The sequence below is a fragment of the Sorex fumeus genome, unplaced genomic scaffold (assembly GCF_029834395.1).
Source record: "Sorex fumeus unplaced genomic scaffold, SorFum_2.1 ptg000009l, whole genome shotgun sequence".
NCBI classification, from domain to species: Eukaryota; Metazoa; Chordata; class Mammalia; order Eulipotyphla; family Soricidae; genus Sorex; species Sorex fumeus.
Genome location: NW_026606066.1, coordinates 17529695 through 17544595, shown reverse-complemented (window position 1 = coordinate 17544595; position 14901 = coordinate 17529695). Strand labels below are relative to the sequence as shown.

At 36.0% G+C, this 14901-nt stretch overlaps 1 protein-coding gene across 5 annotated transcripts in view; it reads left to right on the top strand.

The window, feature by feature from the left end:
• COBLL1 (cordon-bleu WH2 repeat protein like 1) overlaps window positions 1-14901 on the top strand; it is a 192066-nt gene that overhangs the window by 159127 nt on the left and 18038 nt on the right. For 3 of the 5 annotated variants that reach the window (XM_056110356.1, XM_056110358.1, XM_056110357.1), the window contains 3 exons: window positions 7301-7454; window positions 8119-8163; window positions 9966-10070. In XM_056110356.1, coding sequence (XP_055966331.1) covers window positions 7301-7454; window positions 8119-8163; window positions 9966-10070 — 304 coding nt within the window. The remainder of the gene's footprint in view (window positions 1-7300; window positions 7455-8118; window positions 8164-9965; window positions 10071-14901) is intronic. The other 2 variants (XM_056110360.1, XM_056110359.1) reach the window with 1 other exon arrangement.

The window sequence follows — 14901 nt, the reverse complement described above, 5'->3', positions numbered from 1 at the left end:
TGTTTCACTAATAAAAAAAAAATTTAAAAAAAAAAAAGAAAACTGTGGTGTTAAACCACTAAAGACAGTTCTAAGGAATTTTGTCATTTTCATTCCTCATATTAAATTCATTATTCTTGTTTTTCTATTTGGCCAATTTTTTTTTAACTGAAGTAACACTACATCATAGTATCAATTCCCAGTTCATATCATTGAAAAATCAACATTTTATGTACTGTGTTACTGTAGTGCACACATATTGATGACCAGAAAGTAATAAATGTATGTTAAATAGTTTTTTTTTAATTTATTTTTAATTTTTCGGCGACAGAACCAAGGGGTTCTGAGAGCTTATTGTTGGCTCTGGGCTCATAGATTACTCCTGACAATGCTCAGGAGACCATATGTGGTGCCAGGGATTGAGCCCAAGTTGGTTGCGTGCAAGACAAGTGCCTTCACTCCTATACTTCTCCCTGGTCCCTGTTGATTATTTCAATAGGGGCTACAATCAGTGTTCAGGTGCTGAGAGTGGAGTGGTGCTGGGATTAAACTCTGGACCTCACCATGTTAAATGTGTGTTCTATGAGCCATGGTGTTGGGATTTAAGGTTGGTTAAAAGTAAGATTGACCCTAGTAGGACTCTTACTCTACTGTCACTATAAGAATCACTCTCTCATTCCAGACCTAGAATAAATACTTTTATTTATGCATTTTATACTAACCTTTGCTTATCTCTTCCATTTGCTTATTATATTAATAGAGCATTTTACATACTTTCAAGTAGACAGATTATAAGTGCTTGTGCTCTATTATTTATAGAGCATGCATGGTAAACTGGGCAGTTTACTTTTGCAGTTGTCATTTCATAAAAACATCCAGTTCCTTTTGAGGTATGTACTGTTACTTTTCTCATTTTATTTGTTTATTTTCTTTGTAAAGTAGTTTTACTTAGGAAATATAGGAGAGGAGAGGGAAGAAATAAAGTCCCATAAAATAAAGAAAGTTATGTACCCCATCTGGAACACTTGTGACTTCAGAATGGAGGGCTCCTAATTTTTTCATTTTTTATATAGATAAGGAGACGGAAGGTTACAGAGACAATAAAAGCCATGCTGCCTGATTCTTGGCATTGTCTTCAGAGTTTATTTGTTTGGTAACCACTACACTGGGATGCCTTCCAACTTGTAAACTTTCTGGAAGTCTCTCTTTAATTAGACAAATTCACACTCATAAATACTGGAAAACTAACACTAACTTAGGTAAAAGTAGGCTGTTACTAGCACACTTCTAAAGTGCATAATAAAACAAGAGGGTAGCCCAGCGAGACAATACAGTGGTTAAGGCAAATGGGGCCAACCCTCACTTAATCCCTAGTACTAAATATGTTTCTCTGAGCACCATCAGTGATGACTTCTGAGCACAGAGGCAGAGGCCTGAGTTCTCCTGGGTGTACCCACCACTACACCAACTAAAAAAATATTCTAGTATTTTTGGAATGAGGGTTCAAGAATGTTGCTCCTATTTAAACTTTAATGTCCTTTCTAGTTATTTTTCTCCCTCTTTATTTTTTTAACATGTTATATGGGATTTAATGATATCTTATGTAAATAAGCATGGTAGTTCAGTACAGTGTGTTTCAGTCTTTTCTCCTAAGAACTAGTACCTCTCTGGGCACCAGTCTGTTAATGACCATTGTTGTTAAATAATTAACCTGTTAATGATGACCACAATTACAGCCATTATGATGGTCTAGTAATTTTTAACCTTTACATTAGTGGGCCATCACTGGTCTACGGACTCATTGTTGAAAAGAAGTAGTAAACTTTCTTTCTAGCATTGTTTATCCTCTTACTTAGGGTAGAAGTCTAAGAATCTCCATGTGCTAGATACATAACTGTATACTTAGGATATAGTGCAGTATGCTTTTCTTATCTGTAGTATATTTTACAACATCAAGAACTTCGAACTTCAGTGGCACTCATTTTTCTAAAGGCTTTTGCTCAAGAGAATTTTCTCGGTGAATATAGAACATCTTTTCTTCAAGACGCAACAGTTATTATACTATTTTTTGTCATTTTTTGTGGGGGGGTTAGGCATTTATATTTCTGCTTTATTAGTTTAGAACATGTGTTCACAATACTGTTAACATTTATGATTTTGATATACACAGTTATTATACTTCACTGCTACCGAAGTGCCCAAGACCCTCCTCTGTTTCCTTATATTTCTTTCAGGCCACCTTTTTATTCCCCCTGTCAACTCTTCCCAGTGTTTGGTGATTTCAGTTATGTAATCCAGAACCAAGTGTTTATCTTTTGATACTATCTATTCCCTTTTTTGTTTTTCTATATACAGAGATTGACAAGATTATTGGTATTTGTCATTCTCTCGATTTCTTTCTTTTTTTTCTTTTTTTAAATTTTATTTTATTGAATCACCATGAGATACAGTTATAAGCTTTCATCATACAATGACCAGACACCCATCCCTCTACCAGTGCACATTCCCCACCACTAATATCCCCATTATATCCCCTCTTTCTCATCCTCCCCCTGCCTCCATGGCAGACAATTTCCCCCATACTCTCTCTCTACTTTGGGGCATTATGGTTTGCAATAGATACTGAGAGGCCCTTGCGAACGGCCAACTCAGGGTTCAATCCTAGGTGCTGCATGTGGTCTTCTGAGCACTTCCAAGGGTGATCCATTGGTACAGAGTCAAAAGTAAGCCCTGAGCATAGCCAGTTGTGGTTCAAAAAACTTTTTAAAAAACATAAATCATCAGGGGCTGGAGCGATAGTAGAGAGGGTAGGGCGTTTGTCTTGCATGCGGCCAGCCTGGGTTCAATTCCCAGCATCCCATATGATCCCCTGGGCACCACCAGAACTAATTCCTAAGTGCAAATCCAGAAGTAATGGAATCCCTGGTAATATATGATAGTGAACAATTTTTCATATGCCAACTATCTGTATGTTCTCTTTGTGAAAATGATTTTTTATCTCTTATTTCTTAATAGGGTTGTTAGGTTGTTAGGGGTATTTTTTAGTTTTTTTTTTTTTTGCTGAATCTTGTGATTGTTTTTTATATATTTTGGATATTAGCTCTTTATTTAATGTATTGTGTACAAATATTTTCTCCCATTCAGGAGGATGTCTCATGTTTTAGACATCATTTTTTTGTCATGTAGATTTTTCCCTACATTTTTTATATAGTCTCATTTGATAAGCCCTCTAACTCCTAAACGTATAGTAATCTGAGAAATTCATGTCATGACTGATTTTATCAGGTGAAAGAAAAGACCAGCACATAACAGCAAGTTAGAATACAACTTAAGAGGAGAATGGGCTTCAACCGTATGCTTCACAAAAGCAATTGATTAGAACATGAGAAACAAGGCATCTAACAAAAAGGGAAATCAAATATTTTTATGACTTCATGCATTTAGCAATTACTTATTGGCTATGTACTAAGTTCTTACAGATAAATTAGACCCATGAGAGAAATAAAGTGTGCTTCAGTAAAGCTCCACAGAGGTAAACTCATCAAGAAATTGAATGACATCTTTTGTTGACTTTGGTGATTATAGATAGATAGATAGATAGATAGATAGATAGATAGATAGATAGATATCTCATCAAGTGACCCATATATATATATATATATATATATATATATATCCAGGAGTAAGTAGTAACTCTCTCTCTCTCTCTCTCTCTCTATATATATATATATATATATATATATGAAGCCCAGAAGTGATACATGACCACAGAACCAGGAGTAAGCCCTGAGTACTGCTAGGTGTGGCCCCTAAAATAAATAAAACATATCCTGGGGCTGGAGCAATAGTGCAGTGGGTATGGTATTTGCTTTGCATGTAACCAACTTTGCTTCAACCCCCAGTACCCCCATATGGTCCCTAAGTACCAGGAGTAATTTCTGAGCACAGAGCCAGGAGTAACCTCTGAACATTGCTGGGTGTAACCAAAAAAACAAAAACAAATCATATTTGTCTCAAAATGATCTGTATTTTGTATGTTGCCAGTCTCATTGGATTTTTTTTTAATCTAGGAGAGTGTTGTTCTAAATATTTCAAATGTATAAACGTGAATTGAGGGGTCTACATACTTACTCCTGCCTAGCCCACCTGGGGAATGCAGAAGAGAGATAAGCATTATATTTAATAGTTGAATTGACTTTAAGGCACTGAATATATTTGGTTTGGGGTGTTGTGTTTTAGTCCCATCTTTTCTCTCTTTTTTATGCATTTGGGTGTAGCCTCAAGATTCTGGAGAAGGAAGTAGGGTGTTGAGGATAGAAAAACTACCTTTATGAGCCAGTGTTCCACCCTTTGAGGAGGCAGTCATGTCAGGAAGAGATTATGTTTAAAAAAGTGCCTGTCACTTCAAGCCTCACTCTGTTTCTGTCCCTAAGAGATGACTTGCCTTCTCTTTAATTCCTAACACAGTTGGCAGTGATGAGAGCTACATCAGACTTTGCTAACGGGGGGCAGTCTCCTTCCTTCTTCATCAGAAATAGTACAAAGTTTCAAAATAGTAAAATTTGATAAATTAATCTTAGAGTGGAGCCAGGTGGGTTTCCCTTTTCTACTTACATTGACCTGTAAGATCCAAGGGACCAAACTTTCCATCTTCTCCTAGACCTAGTTTATCAAAGACTTATTTAATAATAGAAGTTACAGTATTCCATCTCATCTCTTGCTCAACATATATTTATTAAAATACTTTTATGAGCAAGATACTACTCTAGAGATACAGCAGTTAAATATATATGCAAATATATATGTTTACTATATGTTAAATATGTTTTATATGCTAAATATTCATTAAATTTTATAAGTACACATAATAAATACGTATTATATAATATGTTATCTATAAAGGTAAAGGTAAAGGCCCTCCCGTTGATCGTCGATTTGCTCGAGCGGGCCCAGTAATGTCTCCATTGGAGACTTTGTTGTTACTGTGTCTGGCATATCGAATACTCTCGGTAGCTTGCCGGGCTCTCCGAGAGGGGCGGAGGAATCGAACTCGGGTCGGCCATGTTGGCCGCTTGTAAGGCGAACGCCCTACCCGCTGTGCTATCGCTCCAGCCCATGTTATCTATATTTAGCAAATATAGATAATATTCTGTCCTTAGAATTAATCCTAATGGAAAGACAATAAACAAGATAAATAAACCAAATTTAAATATAGAGAATATTAGAGAGCTATTAAATGATGTTCATTAAGTTGAAAAGTGGGAATGATAAGAAGTACTAGGGATCAAGGAAAAACTCATTGACAGCTGACATCTAAAAAAGGATCTGAAAAAAAAAATGAATGAGTGAGAGGTCAAGTTATGCAAAGAGCTTTCCAGGTGCAGCAAACAGTGAGTGGAGCTCCCTGAGTTGGGTATACTTCTAGTACATATGGGGATAGCACGAAGGCCAGTGTGCCTCAGTAGAGCAAGCCCATCCCACACCAGGAGAAGCGGTCATCAATAGCCTTACAAGTCAGTGTAGGGACATTACCTTTTCTTTCCCACTTGGGAAACCATAATGGATTTTGTTTTATTTTTTGTTTTTAGGCCACACTTGCGAGTTTTCAGGTCTTAGTCTTGAGTTTCCAGTTCTTAGTGCTCGGGGATCACTCTTGGACCCCCCCTCAGGGGACCAAATGAGGTGCTGGGGATAGAACAGATGTCAGCTGTGTGCAAGGCATATGCCTTTACCCATGTACTCTCTCTCGCCCCATAATGAGTTTTGAAGAAGTACCTTCACCCGTCTTGGGTTTTAACAGAATCTTTTCGAGAAAGGATTATAGGGAGAAATGCAGGAGCTGAGAAGCTCACTAATGGTGACTTGAACTATGGGTCACAATTAAGCAACATGAGCCAAAAGGAGAGACTTAATGGGGAGAGTGTTGAGAGAGAAGAATTGCAAAGTTTCTGGTCTAATCAAACTGAAAAATGGCTTGCTCCTTTTTAAATGTTCTTAGTGCCTTGCTGCTGTTGTTGTTGTTATTCCATACCCCCTTCTCTTTTCTTTGCTGGTGTTGCAATGACCAGGGGTTGCACTTTCACTGTCCTTCTGACACCACACTTGGTGGCAGTGCACCAGAGATTATAAACTTCATTGTGGTGTTTGGATCGTGCTCAAGCTTATGGGGTGGTGCCAGGGACTGAACTCATGACCTGCATGGCAGGTGCTTTTCCACTGAACCACATCCCTGACCCAAGTACGACTTCCTCTTTACTGGAATAGGGAAGGCTCTGAGTACAGGATTATCTTTGATGGAAGAAAAATAAGAAATGATAAGGATCTTGCTTTTGTTTATGCTAAATTTGAAGTGGCTATAAAGATTAAATGGAGATCCAGTAGAGGTCTAGGATAAAGACATACGCTGGGAATTCATCAATGTTAAATATTATGTAAAATTAAGAACATAGGGGATTCCTGAGAGAATGAATATAGATAAAAAAGAGAATATGTTCAAAGAGTGAGGTGAAAAGCAAACAACAAAAAAATACAATTTGGATCTTTATATAGTTAGTAATGTAACATCCTAGAATTAAGAGAAAGAATTTTTAAGAGAAAAGAAGGGGATCAAGTCAGCTTAATGTTAAAAGTTAAATAAATAGTTAAAAAAGTAACTTTTGATTTACTCAAGGTAAAGGTCACTGATTGGAGAAGTCAAAGTAAGGGACCGGAAATTGGAGACCAAAGTAATGAATACACCATTCAAGCATATAAATGGAAAGAGTGAGAGGACATGGCAGGGGGCCAGGAGGCAAGGCCAGACTGCTGAGGCAGGGCTGTTGACCGTCACATGCTCTGAATTTGTACATTAGCTCTGTCTGGTCTCAGAGACCTAAATGATCTTGCTTGAGATAGACATATAGATTCCTGAAATGTTTCTCATTTATATTAAATACTGAAGAGAGATGGGGATAATTCAGCTGCCTTAATCTACACGCAGTCTTCCTTCTTTTATCTCTAAGTTACTTAAAATGTTTTTCTTATATTTTACTTTAAAATTTAGTTTTTAATCATGTTACTTACATGTTTTCTACATTATAATTAATTGTTTGCCTGTCTGTCTCCTAACCTGAGTTTCTTGAAGCACAGGAACATTTTGCTTTGATGTCTATATCCATCTCATGGCAGAGTTTCTAGCATATAGTACATACTGCACAAATGTTTCTTGAATGAATTCCATATTAACATTCTGATATGTTTGACATAAATATCCTTGTCTTCAAGTTTTTTATTCATTTCTGAATAAAGAATATTTGGTGTTTGGACCTTTTGCTTTCCATAGAATCCCCATGGAGCAGGCCTAATAAGAACTGGTTCCCTGCAGCTCAGCAGCACCTCTCTTGGGAATTCATCTTTGAAAAGGACTAAGCGGAAAGCACCTTCCCCACCTTCCAAAATACCCCTACATCAAAGTGATGAAAGCTTTCAGGCGACAGGTATGCTACTTTTGCCACTAACGTTATATTTGCATTGTGGCTTATTGAATAAATGTGATAGAAGTGATATTGGATATAAATCATTTATTTTACACATAGTACTTAAATTTAGGTTTAGGGTTACTCTGTTTAGTCCTTTATTGGTTTCAACTGTATTTTTTTAAACTGCTGACAAAACAAGGTAAAATGGAAAATTTGCCCAGCTCTCTTATTCTAGAATGAGAGTGTTAAAATTTGTCAGTCTATTTACAAAGTTCCTTTTCAAGATTAATTTACTGTAGAAATGGGACTCTAAGTAGATCTTAGTAGCATCTAAGCAGGATAGTGATATTCCTCCATGGTTAGTGGGGGCTGCAGTGATAGCACAGCCGGTCGGGCATTTGTCTTGCATACAGCCGACCCGGGTTCAATTCCCATCATCCTATATGGTCTCCTGAGCACCGCCAGGGGTAATTCCTGATTGCAAAGCCAGGAATAACCCCTGTGCATCGCCAGCTGTGACCCAAAAAAGCAGGAAGAAAAAAAACATGGTTAGGGATAATTTGTGAATTTAATAAAAATAACTAAGTTAAGCTACTAAAGAATTGTGTGTCTGTAAATGTGAACTGTAAGTTGCGATGCATCTTCAGAACTTTCCATACAAGATCTCTGTTTTTTCCAACAGACAGTGTTTCAGAAGCAAACTCTACTGAAGGTCTGTCAAGCCCAGGTATGATAGCTTTATTCTATTGCATGTTTTTTAATTATCGATTAGAATTCCATGGCAATGAATTAAACATTTATGTAAGTTGAATATTGAAACCAGTATAATGTTCTTTATACGAAAGACATAGAAGTGATTCAACTGCATTTCACAAATTTTACACTATGAAATGGAAATTTGTTTCCTCCTGTGTTTAGAGTATGAGACTAGCAGAACTCAAAATTTTAGTTCTGCTATGGTACCTTGAGTATTTTTCTAGGAGACGTCTGTTTTTCCTTTTGCAGTATTTGATCACCTTTTATATCTTCCCATGAGCTGTGTCAGATCTCAGGAGTAAACCTTTTTCACCATGAAATGGATTTTTTTCCTCCTGTGTTTAGAGTGTGAAACTAGTAGAACTAAAAATTTCAGTTCTGCTATGGTATCTTGAGTATTTTTCTAGATCTCCTATTTTCCCTTTTACAATATCAGGTTACCTTTTACAGTCTTTCCATCAGCAGTATCAGATCTCAGGAGTAAACCTTGGTGTACTGAGGGGAAAATATATACAGCACACCATTTTTTGTATAATTATTTTCAGTATGAGCTTAATATTCACAGCCCTAATCTATTGTTAAAATTTTTATTATAGAATTCTGTATATGATCTCAGTTAGGATTTTATTCAAATAAATGAAATTCCAGTGGAAATAAAATAATGCATCTGACACTGCTTCCTAATATTCTCAATAAGCTTTATGTAGCTTTTATAAAAATAACTGTAATAAAATTCCTTTATTCTTAGATAATTTAAGGTTAGACATAAATGAATATGACAGGCTAATAATGTTGAATCAAAAATAGAATATTACTGTGTCAGACGTTACAAAAGGAGTAATTTGATAGATGTAAAACTTGTTTTGTATAAAACTCTACCTAATATTTTGGTGGGAAGGGGAGTTCCAAAGCAGCTCAGGGGTTCTGGGGCCCACTCCTGCTAATATTTGAATAACTAAGCCAGATGGCTCAATGCTCGAAACTGATGATGTAGCATTTCCAAGCCAGCTTCTGAGGGCCTCTAGGGCAACATTGGCTGTGATTGAGGGCCATGCAATGCCAGGATTCAAACTCAGGTTCCTGCAAAAGCAACACACACATTCTTGACTATTGTGCTATCTCCTAACTATATCTATTTAATTATTGGATTCATAAATACAAGAAAAACTTGGAAGTATTCAAATGCTTATTAATAAAAGGTAAAGTAAAGGCCCTCCCGTTGATCATCGATTTGCTCGAGCGGGCCCAGTAACGTCTCCATTGGAGACTTTGTTGTTACTGTGTCTGGCATATCAAATACGTCACGGGGAACTTGCCAGGCTCTGCCGTGCAGGCGAGATACTCTCAGTAGCTTGCCGGGCTCTCCGAGAGGGGCGGAGGAATCGAACTCGGGTCGGCCATGTTGGCTGGGCTTTTGAAACATAATAAGATTTATTTTCTCTGATTAAAATTCATTCAACAACCAATATGGATTTTTCTGAACTAGAATGATGCCAATGATGCCATTTCAGTTTACAAAGGAAATTCATTGAGTAATATCAGAGTGAGTGAAATGAGAAGATGGTGAAATATTAGGAAAAGGGTGTATTGATGATTCAAACTTTGCTTGACAGCTGCTGCATTTTGTCTTCCTTTCCCCCTTGTGTTTCTTCTCATTTAATGCATGGAAAATTGTGAGCTAACATCTGAATTCTTCAAAAATGCTTCTCGTTTTCTGCTGCTATAACCTTGTTGTCTAAGTGCCATTTCCACAGATTTTTACTTCTTTGGCAGACACTTCCCTTGGCCCTGGGCTCCCCAGTCATGAACTGTGCACTGTGCCCAAAGAAGCCTCTCAGTGCTCTGGATCGCCCGAGGCAGCCGTAGCATCTCTGACATGTAGGTGGCCAGGCCTTTCCTAGCTGGTACTTTGTTTAATACAGATTATGATATCATTGTATACAGATTTGATTCTCCATTGACCCTTTATATGAAAGACAATCGTAAAGAAATATTTTCCGCATTACATTTGAAATAGTGTGCATTTGAAATTGTAGGCTTGGAGTGTAATCTTAGCCTAGTATTACAGATGAATATGACAGATTTAAGAAACATAAAAACCATGAACCAGAAAGACATGCAGTGGTTAGGACACTTGACTGTGCATGGCTGACCTAGGTTTGATTCCCTGTATTCCATATTGTCCCTGAGCACAGCTCGGTGTTGCTCAAAAAAAAAAAAAATCAAAAACCCAATCAAAAACACCTAAATGGAAACATCCAGAAATATGAAATCAGTAAGTAAAAAAAGGTTTTTGGCTTCTTTCCTTTTTGACTTCTGATCTTTGCAACATTGTCTTAATAGAATTATTTTTTCATATGTAACTATATAAATATAAAATAATTACATATTTCTTTACTGAAGAATTATTATCTAGTCATGGCTTATGTTCTATAGTATTTCTTTTGATTGAATGGGGGAAAGATTCTTTTTAAATTATCAGAATTATTTTGTTGCAAGATGACAAAACTTTGTAGTTAATATTAGGACTTTGTAATTGATTTTCTTCATATTTTTAGTGACCTAGAGTCCTTATCAAATTAAATCAGTTATTTAAAATTAGTATACTGTCACATAAAAAATGCAAAATTATTTTTGCAGCAGTTCATAAAGCACAGTTTGACAAATATTATTTTCAATGAAAAATAAAATTATGACTCTGAAATATTTGTGATGGGACTTAGAGAAATACAAAGAGTGATCAGTAATTTGCTACATCTAATCTCAATCTTTTTTTCCCTAAGAGTTTAATTTGTACTGAGAGGTCATATAAAGCATATTTGCATCTAAATCATTCATTTTTTCCAGTGCAGTTTTCAAAATGTATTTACTACATAGAAGTAATGTGTTAGCATAGACACAATATTATGCATTGCCATCATATCAAATATTCCACATGGCATAATAGCAGTATTTTTCTGTACATGTGTATTTAGATTATTCACTTAAATTCAAGTTGTATAATGTCTTTATCTTGAGCAACGTTTTTTTTTAAATGTACCCAAAAAAGAGGCTATAGAGATAATACAGTGGGTTGCTGAGGGTTGAATTCATGTCGACTGTGTGCAATGCAATCACACTTCCTACTGTACTATCTCTCTGCACCTTTTCTTCAAATATACTTATAAACTTGTTAAATTCATGTTCTGATCACTATAAATTCAATGCTACGCTATTTTTCCCTACCTCTACTTTGATAATATTAAACTTACTTAAGCTCCTATTATATAAATGGAAATGTTGAATTACTTTTAAAGAAACAAAGTTCTAGAACTTAATTTTTTTTTTTTTTACTTTTTGGTTTTGGTTTTTGTTTGGGGGTCACACCCGGAAATCCTCAGGGCTTACTCCTTAAGGATCTATCTCTGGTTGTGCTTGGGTTGACCATATGTGATGCAAGGTATAGAATCCAAGACAGCCATGTTCAGGAGAAGTGCCTAACCTGTATTCTGCATCTCTGAGCCTCAGAACCTCATTCTTTGCTTTAAAATTTAATTTCACAGCTGATGTGGAGGATACTCAATGCTTAGGATGTTGCCTCCTTTACCTTGTTGGTCATTTGTTAATGGCACTAAAGATAAAATGATCAAACCCATTTCTATATAATGAAAAGAAATTTTGTAGAGTGAAACCTTAACCAAGCAATACATACACTTTTTAATCTTTGGACATAGTTATTTGAATAAAACATATGCAGTAGAAAATATTTCCGTTTATTATTAAATAAATCCAGAGCAAAAGAAAGAAATGTGAAAACTATGTCTGGTTATATTGCATCTTTATACTTTCTGATGATATAGATGAATAAACACAAAGAAAATTACCTCCGAATCAGAGGGTAAGTGGTAATAAAAGTTGCTTTTTATTGTATTATACTAATTTTATTTGTACTTTTAGACATCTGAATCAGTAGACTTTAACCCATACTGCACATTAGAATTAAAAGTTCTAATTCTCTGAAGAGTCTTTAAAATTCTTGGTATTCTGTATGTATGTAGAGTAAAATGCGAGCATTGATATGTTTTAAAATGGCTCAAGTAGGGTAAGAGAGTAAGCTTAATGGCTGGAATGCATGCATTGGATGTTGGGGATACAGGTTTGATTTCTGACACTTTATGGTCCCCTGGGCATAACTAGAGATGAGTGCGCCTTGAGCACTGAGCAGTGAGTAGCCCCTGATAAGTATGTCTTAGAAATGAAAAATAGATGAATAAATAGAAGAGCTAAAACAATTCTCAGTTCTAGTTAGTACTAGTAACAGTCAGATCAGATTTTTATAAATATGCGCACATGCAAACAGTATCAAAATATTATATTCTTTTCATTTACAGTGAGAATTGTTGTATATAATTAAAATTGAAAGATTTATAATTGTTTATTTTTATTTGTTTTTTTTGGGGGGGGGGCAAGGACCATACATTTGGGCATGCACTCAACAATCAGTCTATAGCCCCACTTGAAAGATATATTTTTTAATGTAGTTTGCAAGCTTAACCTCTTTCTTATACCATGAATAAATCCAGATTGATTTTATATTAGTTTTAGAAGTGAGTATAATTAGATAATCTGATATATGATAACATGATTATCCACCATTAGCAAAGACTTCACTTTTAGGTATGAATCTAAAAGAAAAGGGGGATATTACAACAGAAACTACAGCAATTCAAAGGATCCTCGGAGATACTTTGAGAATCTTTATGCTGCAAAACAAGCAAACCTTGAGAAAATGGATAAATTCCTGGATTCCTATAGCCTCCTGAGGCTGAACCAAGAAGACTTGGAATATCTGAACAGACCTATCACCATCAAGGAAATTGAAACAGTAATAAAAAGTCTCCCCAAAAACAAAAGTCCTGGCCCAGATGGATTCACTAATGAATTCTTCCAAATCTTTAAAGAGGACTTACTCCCAATCCTCTTTAAGCTTTTCCAGGAAATTGAAGAATCAGAAACACTTCCAAACAGCTTCTATGAAGCAAATATCACCCTGATGCCAAAAGCAGGCATAGATACCACAAAGAAAGAGAATTACAGGCCAATATCCCTGATAAACACAGACACAAAGATCCTCAACAAAATCCTAGCAAACAGAATCCAACGACTCATCAAAAAGATCATACACCATGACCAAGTAGGATTCATCCTGGGAATGCAAGGGTGGTTTAACATTTGCAAGTCAATCAACATAATCCATTATATCAATAAAAGAAATAATAAAAACCATATGATTATATCAAAAAAGCATTTGACGAAATCCAGAACCAGTTTATGATGGCAACTCTGAGCAAAATAGGCATTGCAGGAACTTTCCTCAATATAGTCAAAGCCATCTACCACATGCCCACCCAAGCATCATTCTCAATGGGGAAAAACTAAAAGCCTTCCCTCTAAGATCAGGCACAAGACAAGGTTGCGCACTCTCACACTCCTATTCAATATAGTACTGGAAGTACTGGCTATAGTAGTTAGGCAAGAAAAAGATATCAAGGGCTTACAGGTAGGAAAGGAAGAGGTCAAACTATCACTATTTGCAGACGATATGATACTATACTTAGAAAACCCTAAGGACGCTACAGAAAAGCTCCTAGAAACAATAGGTTTGTGTAATAAAGTTGCAGGCTACAAAATCAACACGCAAAAGTCCATGACTTTCCTATATACAGATAATGAAAGAGAAGAGACATTAAAAAAAACAATACCGTTCACAATAGTACCTCAGAAAATCAAGTACTTTGGAACCAGCTTAAATAAAGAGATAAAGGACCTATACAATGAAAATTAAAGAACACTACTTCAGGAAATAAAAGTGGACACTAGGAAATGTAGACACATCCCCTGCTCAGGGATATGGAGGATCAACATCAAAATAGCAATATTTCCCCAAAGCACTATATAGATTTAATGCGATCCCTATCAGGATACCCATGACATTTTTCAAAGAAATAGACAAAACACTCCTGAAATTCATATGCAACAATAAACCTCCACAAATACCTAAAACAATCCTTGGGGAAAAGAAGATGTGTGGCATCACCTTCTTCAATTTCAAACTATAGTACAAAGAAGTAGTAATTAAAACAGCATGTTATTGGGCTAGAAATAGACCCGCTGTCCACTGACTGGAACAGAGTTGAATATTCTGCACAGACTCTCAAATACATGACAACTTAATCTTTGACAAAGGAGCAAGAATTGTGAAGTGGAACAAGGAAATCCTCTTCAACAAGTAGTGCTGGGAAAACTGGATAGCTACTTGCAAAAAAAATGAACTCTGATCTCTGTCTAATGCCAGGCACAAAAGTCAGATTAAAGTGGATTAAAGAACTCAGTATCAGACATGAATCCATAAGATAAGGAAAATGTAGGCAGAACTCTCCATTATACTGAAGCTAAAAGCATCTTTAAGGATGAAAAATCACTGACCAAGCAAGTGGAATCAAACAAACAAATGGGACTACATCAAGCTAAGAAGCTTTTGCACTTCAAAAGAAACAGGGACCAAAATACAGAGAAAGCCAACAGAATGGGAAAGAATATTTACCCAACACCCATCTTATAAGGGATTAATATCCAGGATATATAAGACACTAGTAGAATTGTACAAGGAAAAAACCTCCAACCCCATCAAAAAATGAGAAGAAATGAACAGAAGATTCCTCAAAAAGGA